Source organism: Trametes versicolor (assembly GCF_000271585.1).
Source record: "Trametes versicolor FP-101664 SS1 unplaced genomic scaffold TRAVEscaffold_12, whole genome shotgun sequence".
In the NCBI taxonomy this organism is placed as follows: domain Eukaryota; kingdom Fungi; phylum Basidiomycota; class Agaricomycetes; order Polyporales; family Polyporaceae; genus Trametes; species Trametes versicolor.
In genome coordinates, this window is record NW_007360332.1 from 389,465 (window position 1) to 404,325 (window position 14,861).

The 14,861-nt window shown below is 55.6% G+C and overlaps 6 protein-coding genes across 6 annotated transcripts; 4 read left to right on the forward strand and 2 right to left on the reverse strand.

Moving 5' to 3' along the window:
• Window positions 1–45: 45 nt before the first annotated feature.
• Window positions 46–553, reverse strand: TRAVEDRAFT_31488 (uncharacterized protein). Its single transcript, XM_008045174.1, has one exon. The coding sequence runs from the start codon at window positions 475–477 to the stop codon at window positions 205–207; it is 273 nt and encodes a 90-aa protein (XP_008043365.1). The 5' UTR covers window positions 478–553; the 3' UTR covers window positions 46–204.
• A 2,587-nt stretch (window positions 554–3,140) lies between these two features.
• Window positions 3,141–4,421, reverse strand: TRAVEDRAFT_31489 (uncharacterized protein). Its single transcript, XM_008045175.1, has 6 exons — window positions 4,319–4,421; window positions 4,168–4,257; window positions 3,900–3,979; window positions 3,770–3,827; window positions 3,624–3,708; window positions 3,141–3,312 (listed from the first exon to the last, which is right to left on the reverse strand). The coding sequence occupies exons 2-5, from the start codon at window positions 4,214–4,216 to the stop codon at window positions 3,644–3,646; spliced, it is 252 nt and encodes an 83-aa protein (XP_008043366.1). The 5' UTR covers window positions 4,217–4,257; window positions 4,319–4,421; the 3' UTR covers window positions 3,141–3,312; window positions 3,624–3,643.
• Window positions 4,422–5,166: 745 nt separating this feature from the next.
• TRAVEDRAFT_133199 (heterokaryon incompatibility) lies at window positions 5,167–5,703 on the forward strand (the record flags this gene model as incomplete). The annotated part of the gene is made up of 1 exon (XM_008045485.1): window positions 5,167–5,703. A coding segment is annotated over one exon (537 nt), but the record flags the coding sequence as incomplete, so codon positions are not given.
• A 603-nt stretch (window positions 5,704–6,306) lies between these two features.
• Window positions 6,307–9,913, forward strand: TRAVEDRAFT_23673 (uncharacterized protein; the record flags this gene model as incomplete). Its single annotated transcript, XM_008045127.1, has 6 exons — window positions 6,307–7,425; window positions 7,491–7,856; window positions 7,960–8,332; window positions 8,408–9,644; window positions 9,728–9,813; window positions 9,861–9,913. 6 exons carry the CDS (start codon window positions 6,307–6,309, stop codon window positions 9,911–9,913), a joined length of 3,234 nt encoding a protein of 1,077 aa, XP_008043318.1.
• Window positions 9,914–12,115: 2,202 nt separating this feature from the next.
• Window positions 12,116–12,493, forward strand: TRAVEDRAFT_52401 (uncharacterized protein; the record flags this gene model as incomplete). The annotated part of the gene is made up of 1 exon (XM_008045271.1): window positions 12,116–12,493. One exon carries the CDS (start codon window positions 12,116–12,118, stop codon window positions 12,491–12,493), a length of 378 nt encoding a protein of 125 aa, XP_008043462.1.
• Window positions 12,494–13,593: 1,100 nt separating this feature from the next.
• Window positions 13,594–14,256, forward strand: TRAVEDRAFT_133194 (uncharacterized protein; the record flags this gene model as incomplete). The annotated part of the gene is made up of 1 exon (XM_008045486.1): window positions 13,594–14,256. A coding segment is annotated over one exon (663 nt), but the record flags the coding sequence as incomplete, so codon positions are not given.
• Between the last annotated feature and the right edge of the window lie 605 nt (window positions 14,257–14,861).

Sequence of the window (14,861 nt, forward strand, 5' to 3'; positions counted from 1 at the left end):
AACCTGGAAGGCTGTAAGCCGCACAAAGAGAGGTCTTCAGTCTGTGAGAGAACGACTATGATTGCATAGTACTGTACCTGTAAGCCGCACAAAGAGAGGCTACAAGTACTAGTAAGTAAACATGTAAGGAAGCATAGGTAGTGTGGGACTTACTCTTCAGTCTGTGAGAGAACGACTGAAGAGCAGAGGCCTGCAGAGTCCTCCTTATATACTACTGGGGAGGACGATGAGTAAGCGTATAAGAAGAGAGCATGTGACGTCCAGAGGACGCTGACTGAGCGATGAGTAACGCTGAGTAAGGGAGCATAATCGACATAAGGTCAGATAGTCCATGGCTGAGTAATGCGAGTAATCCGGACGCTGTCTAGAATAGTCCGGAACATCGTAGAACGTACCAGAATCATATGGAGGGATGGCAGGATGCCAAGTAAGTACAGAACAAAAGAATGTACGTATATGGTAAGTAGGAAAGTCCATGCTGGCGTATGGTAGACGCACAGCCACTATCACTGCCACTCCCGGTCCGGCACAGCCGTAGACACAGAAGTTCAACAGCATATAGCTGAGGGACGGCATGCAGATACACGACTGAATTTCAGTCCACCGTTTCGAGGTTGTGGCAAGATGACCTCTTCGTACGCGCGGCCCGGGCCCAACATTGCGCGCCACCATCTTCACGCCAGAGGACAGAGGCTTGGCCGTATAGCCTTTCTACGCGCTATCCTCTCGGTCCGCATCCCTAGTGGAGTACTCATTCGGAGCTGCTGACGTCGACGCCTGCCGAACAGGGACTCGTTCACGTCGGGGGCGTTCTTGCCCTGTCATTAATTCATTACTCGTGCGTACATAATCTCATATCAAGACCCGTCCGCGTTCCGCGTGGACGTCCGAGGGGTTTGGAATGAACCTAGTGTGCACAAATGTAAGTTGTGCAGATCAGTAATACGAGCCGCAGATTAGACTCACTACGTGCCTGCCTACAGCGGCCTCACGGTAAATACGGCCTAGAACACACTCTACAACGAGCCCGCGGTTTCCCAACAGTTCCTGACTACGACCGTGCAGAAGGACGTCTTGTGTAGCAATATAGCTGCGACATGTGGCTCACTTCCCTGCCCCCTGCCATGCAAGGCTCCTGTTCAGCAGTGGTGCGTTTCCAGACGCAATCATGAGAACTGACATTCGCAGACACAGCTCTGGCTGGCACGCCGCTGCGTATATACGCTAGGAGGTCCCTCGCCCACAAAAATCTAGCTGCAGCAACCGCTACACCCCTCGGTGCATCGGGTTCCTACGGCAGAATCCTTTCGATAGGCAGCGCAAATAACGCATCAGCACGTACAGGTACGCTTCATATCATTCGGAAGGACAGTCCATCTTCCGCATACATTCTGAGGCAGACTCGCAGCTCTGTTCGCGGGAGCGGAGGCGGGAGAGCTACAGACGTTCAACTCGCCAGATGCGAGGCTCTGCGTCGACGCAGAAGCCGAGCTCGTCGTGTATGCCAACGCCGACTGGGAGAATGATCCCGGTGCCGCTCGGCTCCTGCGTGTCACGCCGGGACGCCTCATTGATCCGGACACTTTGAATACTAATGTCCTGTCACCTGTAGATATCTGTCGACATCTAGGAAACATATCGATACACCTCGTTGATCTGTCCGAGTCCACCCAACCACCATTTAAGGCCGATTCTTTCAATTTTAGGCAGCGACAACTCCAAATAAGGTACTCCGAGTTCCATCTCTCCCAATGATTCAAGGCCTGACACCCGGGGGAACTTTGGTCTCCGTCCACAGCAATCCCTGCAACCCCTGCGGTGAGTGCCTGGTCATCGATTCTGATATACCACCCGTTCGGTGCGCTGATTTTGCGATGCATGTGGATTTACGGCCCATTTTTTACACGCTCTCAACTCTCCGATCCCGCCGATCCGACTACGATCCGCACGTCGAATCCAGCCTCGCTTTGTGAGGACGTCTCCGCGACGCAAGTCCACGGAACACCACTGTACTTCAGCTCAGGCGCGGAATTCTTCGAGGAATACCATGTGGAGGAGCGGGAGAGCCCTCGCCTGGTCATCGTACACAGCGTAGAGCTGTCCCGGTCCTCCGATCTCGGCCGTGTGTCTTCTGGCCAAAGCACAAGAAGCGCGCACAGCGGGCTTTGCCTCGACACTGACGATGCGAACGACGATCATGCTGGGACGCGACCAATGCGCTGATTCCGACTTCAAGTGTATCTGACTCGTTATCCCGATTGGAAACGGTGCGCCTTTTTTGTTCGTCTCTGGCGGTATTCTTCGAATTTACGCACTGACATTCGGAACTGTCAGGGATATTGTACATTCTTCTACACCCCGCACAATCAGCACGATGCTATCCCATATTTCGGGGGTTGGGAGACCACGGAATCACTCCCCTGCACGGTACTACGGAGGCATTCGAGCGATACATTTGTAGAGCCGGGAAACGCGGTGCGGCTGTTTCGAGGTCTCTAACGACTCCCTTGTCGATGGTGTCGCCCCAGAGTGTGTCGGAGCACCTTTTCATCTTGGACCCCGCTTATCGCCCGTGCAATGCGAGCGTGCTTCGATGTATACCGACGCGAGAACGAGGCCTTACGGGCGCAAACGTCCGCTCTCATCTCCCAGGTCGCTGACCGGACGTCCAAAAACACTGTCCTGTCGTCGCAAACTCGAATGGAGACCGTGCTCGCTCAGCTCGACGCTCTCACTGTCGCGTCCCAAGGTACGATCATGCAATTATATACGTACGCTGCGTCATGCTTACACTTGCGCGCGCTGCATCGTGCTACCGCGTTCCACCGAAAGCCTATGCCGTAGGGCTGGACCTGACAGACTTCATCCGGGGAGTGAACAAGTCGAGCGACTCGCACGAGTCTATACAGCTTGCGAAGTGAAGCCGTTCAAAAAATTCCGAAGGTGACGCAGAATTCCTGGGTGGCAGAACGTAGCGCGAGAGTGCGCGTTGACAAGAGGTTCGGGCGCCTCGGCCGCAGCGCGGAAGCCCATAGTAAAATGACGTCATCGATATCGGGTGCAAGCGCCGAAAATCAAACGCTGGGCGGCTTTGGAGTTTCGCTCAGGCCGCCTCGAGTCCGTCGATTCGCTCTCTGGCAGTGCCCGCCACCTCTCTGTCTCTCGTTGACTGCGTACTACTAGTATCAGAAACCGACATCTTCGGATCGCTCGCACTGTTGGATTCGTGCTCTGGACTTCGTGTCATGGCACGCAGGTGTGCTTGGCACAGTGAGATGCGGAAGGTTGTTGCAGTGGTACAGCTGCACGCAGGTACGTACTTCTACGAAGCTGGGTTTTTTTTGTAACGTGTTGTCCCCGTTCCACCGCCCACTGATCTACTCGGTGCCGTCTCCTCGTGTCGTTCCTGAGGGAAATGCAGTGCAGCGAAGTGCGCGCTCCCCCTCACCTTCCCATCACTTCGACTATGCCTTCAGAGAGTGCGGTCTTTGTGGTCCGACCTCGCTTTATAGCCGGTTTCATCAAAATCTCCGGGTACTCTGCGGGGTATTGGGCCAATGCCATTATTATCTAGGAGAAATCATACACGGGGTGAGTGCTAACTGTCGCATTCCCTTGTCTAGACTTATCTCTGTCGGGCCAATTACGCATAATAACCGAAGCCGGGCGCAAGCGAGGTGACATATCCTTCATCTATTGCGGTATAAGGTGAGTAGAGCTCTCACGTACAACTGTTCATACGCTGACTGTGGAAGGGTGATCGCGGAAGGGCTTGTTATAGTCCAACCTGCCTCGTCGCGCGAGCCGCCGGCCCACACAGATATTATGTGAGTCCTCCCGTACGCCCAATTTATCTGGAAAGAATAGACACTAATCTGTGAGTGCTTGTGTGTGGTTAGAAGGCACGGCGCGAGCCCCCCGTCTAGATCAATCCAGCTACGCGACATGCGATGGCACCGTACAAGACTAGATGGCGCGAGTACGTCTATACTTGTGCTACATTGTTAATCAGCCGTTCTACTTACTGATCATGATCAAATCGCGCACCTTGCGGCTCTTCTGGGGGCACGGCGACGACGGACTCTCCGCACTCTCTGTACGTGCGGCCGCGGGATTGACTACCTCGCAATACTCCGACGCCCGACGATTGCGTTGTCGACGTATCAGCGCGTTCTCTGCTATCATGATTTCCCTCGTCTACATCGGCAGTGGACATTCTACATTCGCCATGATAACCCTCGCCTAGTGCATGCAAATGTGAGTCATCCGTCTCCGTAACGGGATCCATAGTTGATGCTCACCACGGTGCCGCGTGCAGACACGAAGATCCTTGTACGCGGGAACACGTCATTTTATTAATTCGTTCCTGGCCATGACCGCCGAAAGACTGGATGTGCAGAAATACAGCCGTTACAAACGGATCGCTCTCCTCACGGTCGGAAGCTCGGCCAGCCCCGCGTCTCATGTGTCGTCCTAGCTGCAGTCCTGCCAAGACACTGATCATGAGCAGGCGCCGCTTGACAAGCCGCTGGGTGATATCCACCAAAGAGCACAGCGGATTCCCAGAATGGTCGACAGCATAGCCCGTTCCTCCATGACGGGATATTGCGCTGCTTGGTCAAGGCATCATCCCGTGCCGCAGCGGAGTCCACTCCCCACATGCTGTGCGGTGCTCTGATGCCCGCACCATAACTACCGTCGGACGCGAGGCGGGTACTGGAGACAACATATGGATGGAAGAAGTGCATGAACGCCGCCGAGAAACCCCACGCTCACCTGCAGAAGCTTGTGAAGGCAGGACATCTGCGTCGCTGGCATAGCATGCACCCCCGCCTGAGTCGTACAGCTACCAGCCAGCGGGATCTAGGCGGTGCACACCTCGCGTCGTATTTGACAGAACTTTGTATAGGGGAAGGAGATGTGATGCGGGCTGTACACGGGCGTTTCTCGAGGTGTACAAATACCATGACTTCAGTTTCTAGATGCTTCAAACGCGTATCGGGCACGCTGTCAGCCCTTCCCCACTTCCCCCCATCCCCTGCACGTCCCCAGTCACTCAGAGTCTGTCCGTGGTTATTCTGTCGACGTTCGGCAGGAAGGTGAGCACCAAATGAAGTGTGTGCGTGGAGCACAAGTCGCTGAAATGCAACGGGGATGAATCACAGCATGCCACGCTTCTTGAACGTCTGGACGGGTGTGTTTGAATGGCACGCAGATCCGAGCGAGGTCCGTTACGCCATTCTGTCTCACACTTGGCTTCTCCCTGAGCAGGGCGGCGAGCAATCCTACGACGACGTCTGCAAGCTCCAAGCCACCATACGCAAAGGGCGAGGAAACCCCCGGCCTTCTATCTCCAACATAGCGCACCTCGAATACGACCCCTACGGCACCATCTTCGCACATCCCGAGCTCTCAGACAAGATCAAGGGGATCTGCAAGGTCGCGCGCGACGCCGGGTTTCGACTCATATGGATCGACTCGTGCTGCATCGACAAGACGAGCAGCGCTGAGCTCTCCGAGGCGATCAACTCGATGTTCGAGTGGTACCGGCTATCGGACGCATGCTACGTCTACCTCTCAGACGTTCCCGACGGCGATGACCCCGGGGCACCGGATTCGGCCTTCCGAAGGAGCAGGTGGCACACCCGCTGCTGGACACTGCAGGAGCTCATCGCGCCCAGGCACGTGGAGTTTCTGACGCAGACATTGCGTTTCTTGAGTACGAAGACGGGACTTGCGAGGACGCTGGAGGAGATCACTGGGGTCGACTTCGAGATCCTCACCAGTCTTGAATCGGTGGACTTGGCCAGTGTGGCGCGGAGGATGTCATGGGCTGCTAAACGAGAGGCGACGCGCATCGAGGACACCGCGTACTCGCTCATGGGAATTTTCGGCGTCCATATGTCTCCGATCTACGGCGAGGGGTTGCACGCGTTCCTCCGTCTCCAGGAGGAAATCGTCAGGACCATCCCCGATCAAAGTATCTTCGCTTGGCGTGCAGAACATTACCGTCCAATAGACCGTCTTGCTGAAAGATTTCGGGACTTCCATTTTGGTCTGTTTGCGCCTCATCCCATATTTTTCATGAACTGCGGCGACACAATTCCAATCACACGCAGCAGTTTCGCATCACGTCTACACCTCGAGTCTACTGAAGATGTTCCCCAGCTCCTCTGCGTCTTCACTCCCCAGGGTGCTCGTATGGACCTTCTGACTGTCCAGTCTACATATCTCCCGATGCACGCTCTGGACACAATCACCTGCGCAGATTCCCCCACGCCATGCTCCGAGTACAGAGAAACCCTCATGTCCATGCCTGGCATGCTTTTCGCCCTCTTGCAGTGTCAAGACCGGAGAGATGGAACCCTTATCATCCTCCCTATCCAGCACGCCCTTCCAACGGGTGAAGGGACCTGTCTTGGGCGTGGGAGCTATGTTGAGGCTGTCCATCATTGCAAGAATCCGAGACATGAGGGGTGCTGGAACCGCCTCTATTACCTGAGGGGAAATGCGTTGCTGGAGCTTCTGTCGCGCACCACGCCCGCTGCCTCCGAGCTACACCTCTTGACTACCTACGAAATCACCGAGTCTCCTCGCAGCCGCCATCACAAGACATACCGAAGTAGTACGTGGGACCTCGCTCTCTGGCAGGGTCATCATGAGGACGACATTGTATTTCGGATTGCCCCTCGTTGCCTCAAGGTGTTATCTTCGCTTGGCTTCTCTGTCTCGTCCCATATGCCACGGGTTGTACGGTACTCGGAGCAGGAGTTATCCGTGAAGATCGTTCTTGCGTACCCTAGCGGGGACGTTGCTTCTGGCCATGGATGCACGCAGACCATCGAGATCACTCTGGTCATCAAGAAGGAGGCTTCGCAAAACTGGAGAACGGTCGATTTCTATGTCGTGAACTTCCTCGGCGTCCCAATCAATAATGCTGAGTCTCCCTCCCGATTCCATTCGAACACCACTTCCCCCGAAGTGGCTGATCATTCTATCGTCATGATGGCCGCTTCCATGTGGGGGAACGAGGACTACTGCTTCTATCATAATCGGCGGACACTCCTGGGCCCCACAATGACTACAACACAATGGCTCCCCGGTGACGTACCATTTCGCTGCGTAGTCTCTTCTGATCCTCCGAAATGTGGCCAAGGTCCCCAGTTCACTTCTCGGTCCTTGGAGATCTCAGTGAGGCCCTTTTTGGACGACTCAGATACTTTGCACCCGAACTACATGTGGCTGTATATAGACCTCTCCGAGAAGCGCACATTCTGGTTACAGAAGGACCGCCTATTCTGGTATCATGGACAGCCCTATTCCTTCAACGATTCACAGGAGGATCAGGAAGTGTCACAATCTGGCGACTCACACGAGGACACCGAGGTGCACCTTTCCTCCGCAGGCTTTGCAACGTCCTCGACGGTGAGTATATAGCGTACCTATCCGGAATGACTTTCATCTGAAGAGTCACGATATGACCTACACAGTTCGTTCCACGCGAAAGCTTGCCGGATGCGCCTTTCATGTGGGACAGAAAATCACCCTACAAGACCCGGCCATCCCCGACGGAAGTTGGCCGAATCTCGCTGCCTGGACACCGGAGCTCGTACGCTGCGCCGTCTCGGTTTGACAAGGAAGCAGAGGGTTATTTCCCCGCCACTGATCAAGACACGGAGTTATCCAGTGCATTACCCACAGCCTCTCCAGAGCCCTTGGTCCGCGTTCTTTCAAAGTCGACGGATGGTGCAAACATGGACACCGTTGTTTCGGAGATGGATTCCGGAGAGGTGGGCGCAGACGGCACCCCAAGAGCCAGGCGTGCAACAGACGAGGAGTTACGACTCAGGGCAGCAGTAAGTGCTTCAGGACCACCGAGGCGTATGTTAAAGCTAATCCATGAGCCCATAGCAAGATACAATTCTCTACGAGCTTCGCCTAGATGCTGCCTGGATTCAGGCAAACCGACAGACATCGCTCGTCGCACGGGCACCGGAACCTTATGCTTCGCACCTAAATTCCTCGAGCAATGCGAATTCGAAAGACGGACACCCCTCTTCAAAGTCTCTTGCCCCATCCTCCTCGGCGCATCCGCAAGACGTCCAGGAGCTCGCCTCGGAGGATCCGGGGGCCCTTAACGCGGGCCGCGAGCCTGAGGATCACGACGCGTGGCGACGCGAGAACGACGCCCTGCGAACGAGAATCTCCGCGATGAGCACCCAGTTGGAATGTCTCGCGTCTCGCAACACCGTGATGGAAGCGGAGAATGCCCGCCTGTCGACCCAAATGGCAACTGTCCTCGCGAGACTCGAGGACCTGCCTGCAGAGCAAGGTACGCACTCAGTGTGCTCATATCGTAGACGCATATTATGTTTGCTCACTTGGCATGTTCTTCGGTACATTTCAGGTCCCAACGCCGCCGGGGATGTTCGTCCGTCGAACGGTCCGTCAAAGACCAGCGACGCAGAAGTACAAGAGCCGAAGGCAACCCCCATTCCTGCTGTGGCCCCCTCCAAGGAAAAGGGAAAGAGCTGCGCAGTAACCTTCTCCCCTGCCTCACCAGACCCAAAGGCCACTGCTTCAGGCGAGACGGCGCTGACTATACATGCCTCACTCGAGTCTTCGCGGAGTCTGGACAAGGAGGACACGGATGAGGCGAACACCCCCGCCCTCAGAGGCGACGTCGCGGTGGAGCCTGTCGAGACCGTGCTCGAGGAGCGCGACCAGGCTTTCGAACATCGACAGGCCTCAAGCCTTCCCCTCCGTCTCTCAGAATCCGGAGTCGGAGTCGAGTCCATCCCAGAATCCTTGCCTGGGCATGTCGCAGAAACGCACAGTGCAGCCAGCATTGCCGACGAACGTGTCGGAATCCTCCCCGAGGACGCTGAGGCCCCCGAGAACAGCGCCGAGCGCAAGATCAACGACATTGGGCGTCGCCTGGTGAATGTCGGCAAGGATATCCGCGAGCCTGTCGTCTGCACCAGCACGAGCATGGTCACCGAGTGTGCGCCTGAGCTCCTCCGCGATCGCTTCGGCGAGCTTCGGGGCCCCGCGACAACGCCCTCGCAGGACACCCAGGACGTCCGTGGTATGATCACGCCTCGTGTCCCTATTGCGACGTCAACCGCTCCGCAGACTACGAAAACTCGGGCGTCCCTCGGAGACGCACCCTCTGTGTCCCCGATCCTCGAGGATCAAGACTTTCCGTCCGGGACGACCTTACCCTCCTCCGCTCACACGTCCCCCAACGAGCGCACCCGCACGCAGGGAGACTTGACGGACACCCGCGCGCCCAAGAGGCCCCGCCCCACGATGGCTACTGGCAGAGAACCCGTCGCCGGTCGCGGTACCGCCCCAGCCCACGCTCCCGCGGGGCTGTCCGCGATCGTGCGCTTCGGATCGGCTTGCTGGAGTGCGGATGCTGCGTTCATCCGCTTGGAGGTGCGCGCAATCGCTCGCGCGGCATGGGATGCGCTGCCTACGCTTTTTGAAGCGGTAGTGGACGTCTCCCGGGACCCAAGCAGCGACACCTATGTCCTGATCGAGTTCCCGTCCACTCTTCTTGCGCAAGTCTTCGTCGATGTCTGGGTCGAGAAGAAGAACCTGACGCCGAACCATCATCAGCATGTCCAGGCGTTCGTACTGTAAGATCACTCAGCTCGTTTAGATTTCTTCTCCCCCCTCGTCTCATTCGTCAACTCGCCCCTTTCTTGCTCTACTCCCAAAGGGCTACGGTTTCGGTACGCAATGCAGCCTTGTCGTCGCAGATAGACGCGATACTCGCGCGACCAGATGCCCTGACTACACCTCAATGTGCGTGTAGCTTGTTGTGCATTGACCGACCTGATCTGACTTCGTAGGTGGCATAGGACCAGGCAGCGACGCCGACACCGAGGGAGAGGGTATCGCGTAACTTGGGACGTCTCTGTGAATCACTCTTGTATCAGGCTGCTTTCTCTTTGACGTGTTTCTGTGGATGTTCTTGTCTCGGGCCCGGCGCCATGTCCTTTATGTAGCGTGCGATGCATCATAGCCTGAGTGCTCGTCCCACAGTCAGCAATCAGTACACAGCTTTCGATAAAAGCAGGCTTACCAGTCGAGAAAACCCCACTGACACCGAGTACAGCCAGGCCGTGTACTTAGTACGAGGACACGCGAACTTTGCCAGTACTACTTACACTAGAAAGAGCTCTCACCGGATCGAGCAATCTCATTATTCTGGACTCTATCAATGCGAGATGAGCTGCAATAATAAGTAGTACCCGCGCACCGTAGCGCTGGAGCGTCATGATCAGAACTTGAAGTGTTTTCCGCATTGCTGGCATGTTCGCCTTGCACCGCCGTCCATGGTAAGAGCGAGTGGGGCAGAATTAAGTATATCATCGACAGCGTCAGTAGCCGGCATCGAAAAAGCGTCTTGTGTGGAATTCGGAGCTCGAGGAGGGCGTACACAGAGGGCGGTTTGCCTGGAGACGGGGCGAACGGGGGAGTCTCGTTGCAAACGCGTGAGGTACAAGCTGTATCTACGCGGTATATATACGAGCGGGCGGCCGGAACGAAAACGGAAAGCACCGGGCCGGGCGGAGCCGCTCACCATGAACGGGAAAACACAACATCTTGAACTATATGATACCTCAAGGAAAGCAGTGAGCTAGAGAGAAGTTGAAGGCCGTCTGAGTCGACGTCGCGGACTTGGGGTGAGTGTCGATCTCTAAGCGCTCAAGGTCATCAGCAGCGCTTAGCGCTCGCCCGCCGTTGAGCATGTCTGTTCGAATTCGCTCTCTCTCTCCTACCGTCACTCGCATTTGCTGGCCTGCACCAGCCTCGTCTCTGGCTCTCTGACGCGTCAAGGCAACACGACTTGTCATGTCTATCACTTCCGTCCATGTCTTGCTGTGAACCTCTCCATGCTCATGATAGTATGATACTCCGACGACGGCTAGACATGCTACAGCTAGTTACTACCGTCTGAAGGGTGCGACGTGACACTCCCGGGAGACCTACTAGCTCGTGGACGCGGTGAAGCCAAAATACACCCCGGGTGTCCACGTCTACAAGTTCGAGCGCGCGAGCGTGGAGTATTCCCAAATCGTGCAGGTTTTATCCTATAGGTGAGTGCGAATCGCGCAATCTACGCTGTAATCATATGTGGTATGTGAAGACCGGTGCGACTTTATTATATCCGCACTTCACCCCTGGCTATTGGGAAAATCTTCCTACACCTACCCGTACCCAACGCCGCGAACTCGTTCAGGTCAGTACTGTGCCAATACTGCGATATCGCCGCGGCCTGGACAGCATCCTACAACATCCCACTCCGGGCGAATCATGCTAATGAGGTATTAATAAAGTTCAGTACGTCCAAATCTTGGGTATCTAGTCCCCAACCTTTTCAATGGGTGGAGTGTGAAGGTTTGGATTCGTAGCCTCAACATCTGGCATAGACAATTTGAATGTACGGGGTGAGCGCTGATCCCCGTCCCTCACAGGCTTGATTGTGTTGGACTCGCCGCTCACGATCGCCGACGTCGAGCGTTGATGCGGCGAGATGACGTACACTGTGTGCTAGCTAGACTGTGGTACACGGTGAGGTGACTTTCCCTCGCATAACTACTCGCGCTAACCGTCTGACAGGGGCGTCCGCAGGCAAGGGTACTATATGTGCGGAGATTCGACGCTCCGCCGCGAACGGATGCCTCGCCGGCCTCGCGCCATGCCCCTCCCCCGCAGACGCAGAAACGACAGTGACGAAGCGGAACCCGAGCACGAACTGAACGTTCAGCAGACCAGCTTCCCACTCGCGAACCTGACACGCGGACGAAGACGCGATCTGACGGCTGCCGGAACAGCAGCACAACCGGAAGGTGAAACGACTCATGCCCTCTAGAATGCCGGTATGTCGCAGCTTCAGCGATCCTTGCGACGACTGTGGTAGGCGCCTAATGATCAGATTCGCGTCCATTCATCCGATGGGCCAAGAGCCCCACGGACATGGGTTTGACAGCTTGCCTGCGCCCACGATTAACGCCGGGCAGCCTGGGTTGACGGTTTCGCGGCGACTCAAGGCCCGCGTCATGAAATATGCCCCGTACAAGCAATCCCGGGCGCACGCACGATGAAGCCCGACCTAACCGGTTTGCAACCACCACCATCTCCGGAGCCCTCCTATACAGAGCCGCCCGTGCTCGGGGAAACACGTCTCGATCGACAGAAGCGGCAGCGCCGGGAGGAACGAGAGAGAGAAAAGCGTTATAGAACGGAACTCGAGCAGCTCGCCAAGAATCTAAAGAGCCATGAGCCTATGCTGTACGAGATTGCCAAGGCGCTGGAGAAGGAGTGGTCCCCCTTGGACCGTTGCCACGATAGGGAGCCTAAGCACGGCTATGTCCCCCCGAAGGATATAGTGTCGATGGGCAAGAAACGCTGCCGTAGCTCCTCGTCTGGCAGCAGCCCCTCACCTTGCGATAGGCCCGCGAAGCGTAGCAAGACCTAAAAGTCCCCACAATTCTCGAAGATTGGTATATATTGGTACAAATGTCTCTTATTTTCCGAATCCGCTTCTTGATCATACGCCAATAATGCACTAGACTGCCATGTATACACGACTCTACTGAGGGCGCAATGAAGATCTCGAGATGCTTCGCAATTGGCGTAGCACTCATACGTTCTAGGATTCCACACTGGCCCTTAATACGGCGCATCCGCTTCGTATAGTTTTACTTGATCAATCGAGTGCTCACACTGAGGCATGCCACGCAATGCGCATAACGCTAACTTGACTCGTACCAATTGGCACCGGACTTGTGTGGAGCGTACGTGGGCGAGCGCCAAACGTGCTCGCCGTTCTTCTCTCTCATTCCCTGAGGCACCCTCCTACGCTTACTCTTGACCTGGATTGCTTCATCTGCTGGGTAATTTAGATCAGGATGGCGGCGTGCGCCGTACCAGTGTACTCACTGCATGCGACTCGTCGGACGTACGAGCTCGAGACAACCGTCGGAAGCCACTGCCAGTGGTACTGCGGTTGGTACTGTACGACATGCTATCAGCCCAGCCACCAGCGATATAGCGCGACAGCCAATATGTCAACAGAGCCCACCGATTATGATGCAACGCCATCCGGCCATGGAGCAGTTGTATGGACATCGCAACCAGATCTGGCTTCTCGCTCGATCGGAGGCCAACATTTCCCCGAGACAGACCAAGATCGGCTCTTTGCAGACCTTTAAACCAGCCTAGCACTTGTGACCCATCTTAAACCTCGTAAGCTACGACCTACAGCCATGAAGCCTCTGATCTCTTCGGCCGCTTTCCTCCTGATCACGCCGGTCTTCGTGCAGACGAGCCCGCAGTCGGTAAAGCCGCGAAATTCCCCTCACTTTTTGTCAGAAAATCTCACTCGCATACCTTGCAGGATGTCAGGAGTGCACACCAGACCCACACTTCTACCCCTGCCCCTTCTAGCGACGCTCTCGTGAGCACAAAGCTCTTGGCATACGCGCTCGATGATGACAACGACCCACAATCGAGCCTGAGTAAGATTTCAACTATACATGACACTGCTCATCCTCTGATACACTTCTCCCCGTGCATTTAGCTATCGTTCAGTCCGTTATTTCCACCGGATTTGCGAACGACGGTCAAGACCAGCCGACTGCTGGCCAGGTATCCTCGCTCACGTCGACGAACAACTTCATCAACTTCTGTGCGACAAGGCCCGACTTGCAGATCACAAACGGCAGACAGGTCCTGACGGGCTCGTGTAACCCCGCGCCGATGGGCATAATCGCGTCCACCGCCAACATGCCTTCCACGAAATTCATCTTCCCTCAACCCAACGCCACGGTCACCGCCAACGCCGACGTTACCATCCAGCTTGCGGTCAGAAATCTGGAGACAGGCCATATGACAAACGTGCGCTCGACGTTCTTGGCCGCACCGCAAGTCGTCAACGGCGTGGGCGATGTCCAGGGCCACGTGCAGGTCGTCATCGAGAGTCTCGCGTCGCTCGACCAGGTCTCACTCACAGATCCCGACCGATCTGTGTTCTTCAAGTCTCTATCAGATCCAGCGGTCAACGGCGTCCTGAGTGCCACTGTGACCGGCGGTCTTCCCCCTGGTTTCTACCGCATCGCGTCGACGAGTGTGGCTGCGAACCACCAGCCCGTACTCGTTGCTGTCGAGGCACATGGCGCCTTAGACGACATGGTCTACGTGAGTGCCGCTTCGCATCCGCGTGCTCTACGGAGTCGCTAACAATAGGCTACATAAAGTTTACTGCAGCCGCTGAGAAGCCCCTGGTATGGACCGGTCTCGTGTTGGGTTCCGATGAAAGGCAAGAGAGCGCAGACCGCAGTTTCTGAAAGATGTGTAGTGCATAGCCAAGTAACCATGTTGCATGTCTATGGACAAATTCCGATTTCAGTGATCCTTCCGGTGGTTGAGACTGTGATCTGCGAAGTTTAGGTACGTGATATTGCGGTGTAGCAGTCAGCATCGTGCATACATCTGTTAATGTAACAACTTACTTCATGTTGAACTTCTGTGTCTACGGCTGTGCCGGACCGGGAGTGGCAGTGATAGTGGCTGTGCGTCTACCATACGCCAGCATGGACTTTCCTACTTACCATATACGTACATTCTTTTGTTCTGTACTTACTTGGCATCCTGCCATCCCTCCACATGATTCTGGTACGTTCTACGATGTTCCGGACTATTCTAGACAGCGTCCGGATTACTCGCATTACTCAGCCATGGACTATCTGACCTTATGTCGATTATGCTCCCTTACTCAGCGTTACTCATCGCTCAGTCAGCGTCCTCTGGACGTCACATGCTCTCTTCTTATACGCTTACTCATC

What these genes read in the sequence shown, in the direction of transcription:
- TRAVEDRAFT_31489 (XM_008045175.1), bottom strand. Translation starts at nt 4,216, where the DNA reads ATGTCCACTGCCGATGTAGACGAGGGAAATCATGATAGCAGAGAACGC. An exon ending in GGGGGCTCGCGCCGTGCCTT is followed by an intron (nt 3,828 to 3,899) that starts CTAACCACACAC and finishes GGGAGGACTCAC; the next exon opens with ATAATATCTGTGTGGGCCGG. An exon ending in AGGTTGGACTATAACAAGCC is followed by an intron (nt 3,709 to 3,769) that starts CTTCCGCGATCA and finishes AGCTCTACTCAC; the next exon opens with CTTATACCGCAATAGATGAA.
- TRAVEDRAFT_31488 (XM_008045174.1), bottom strand. Translation starts at nt 477, where the DNA reads ATGGACTTTCCTACTTACCATATACGTACATTCTTTTGTTCTGTACTT.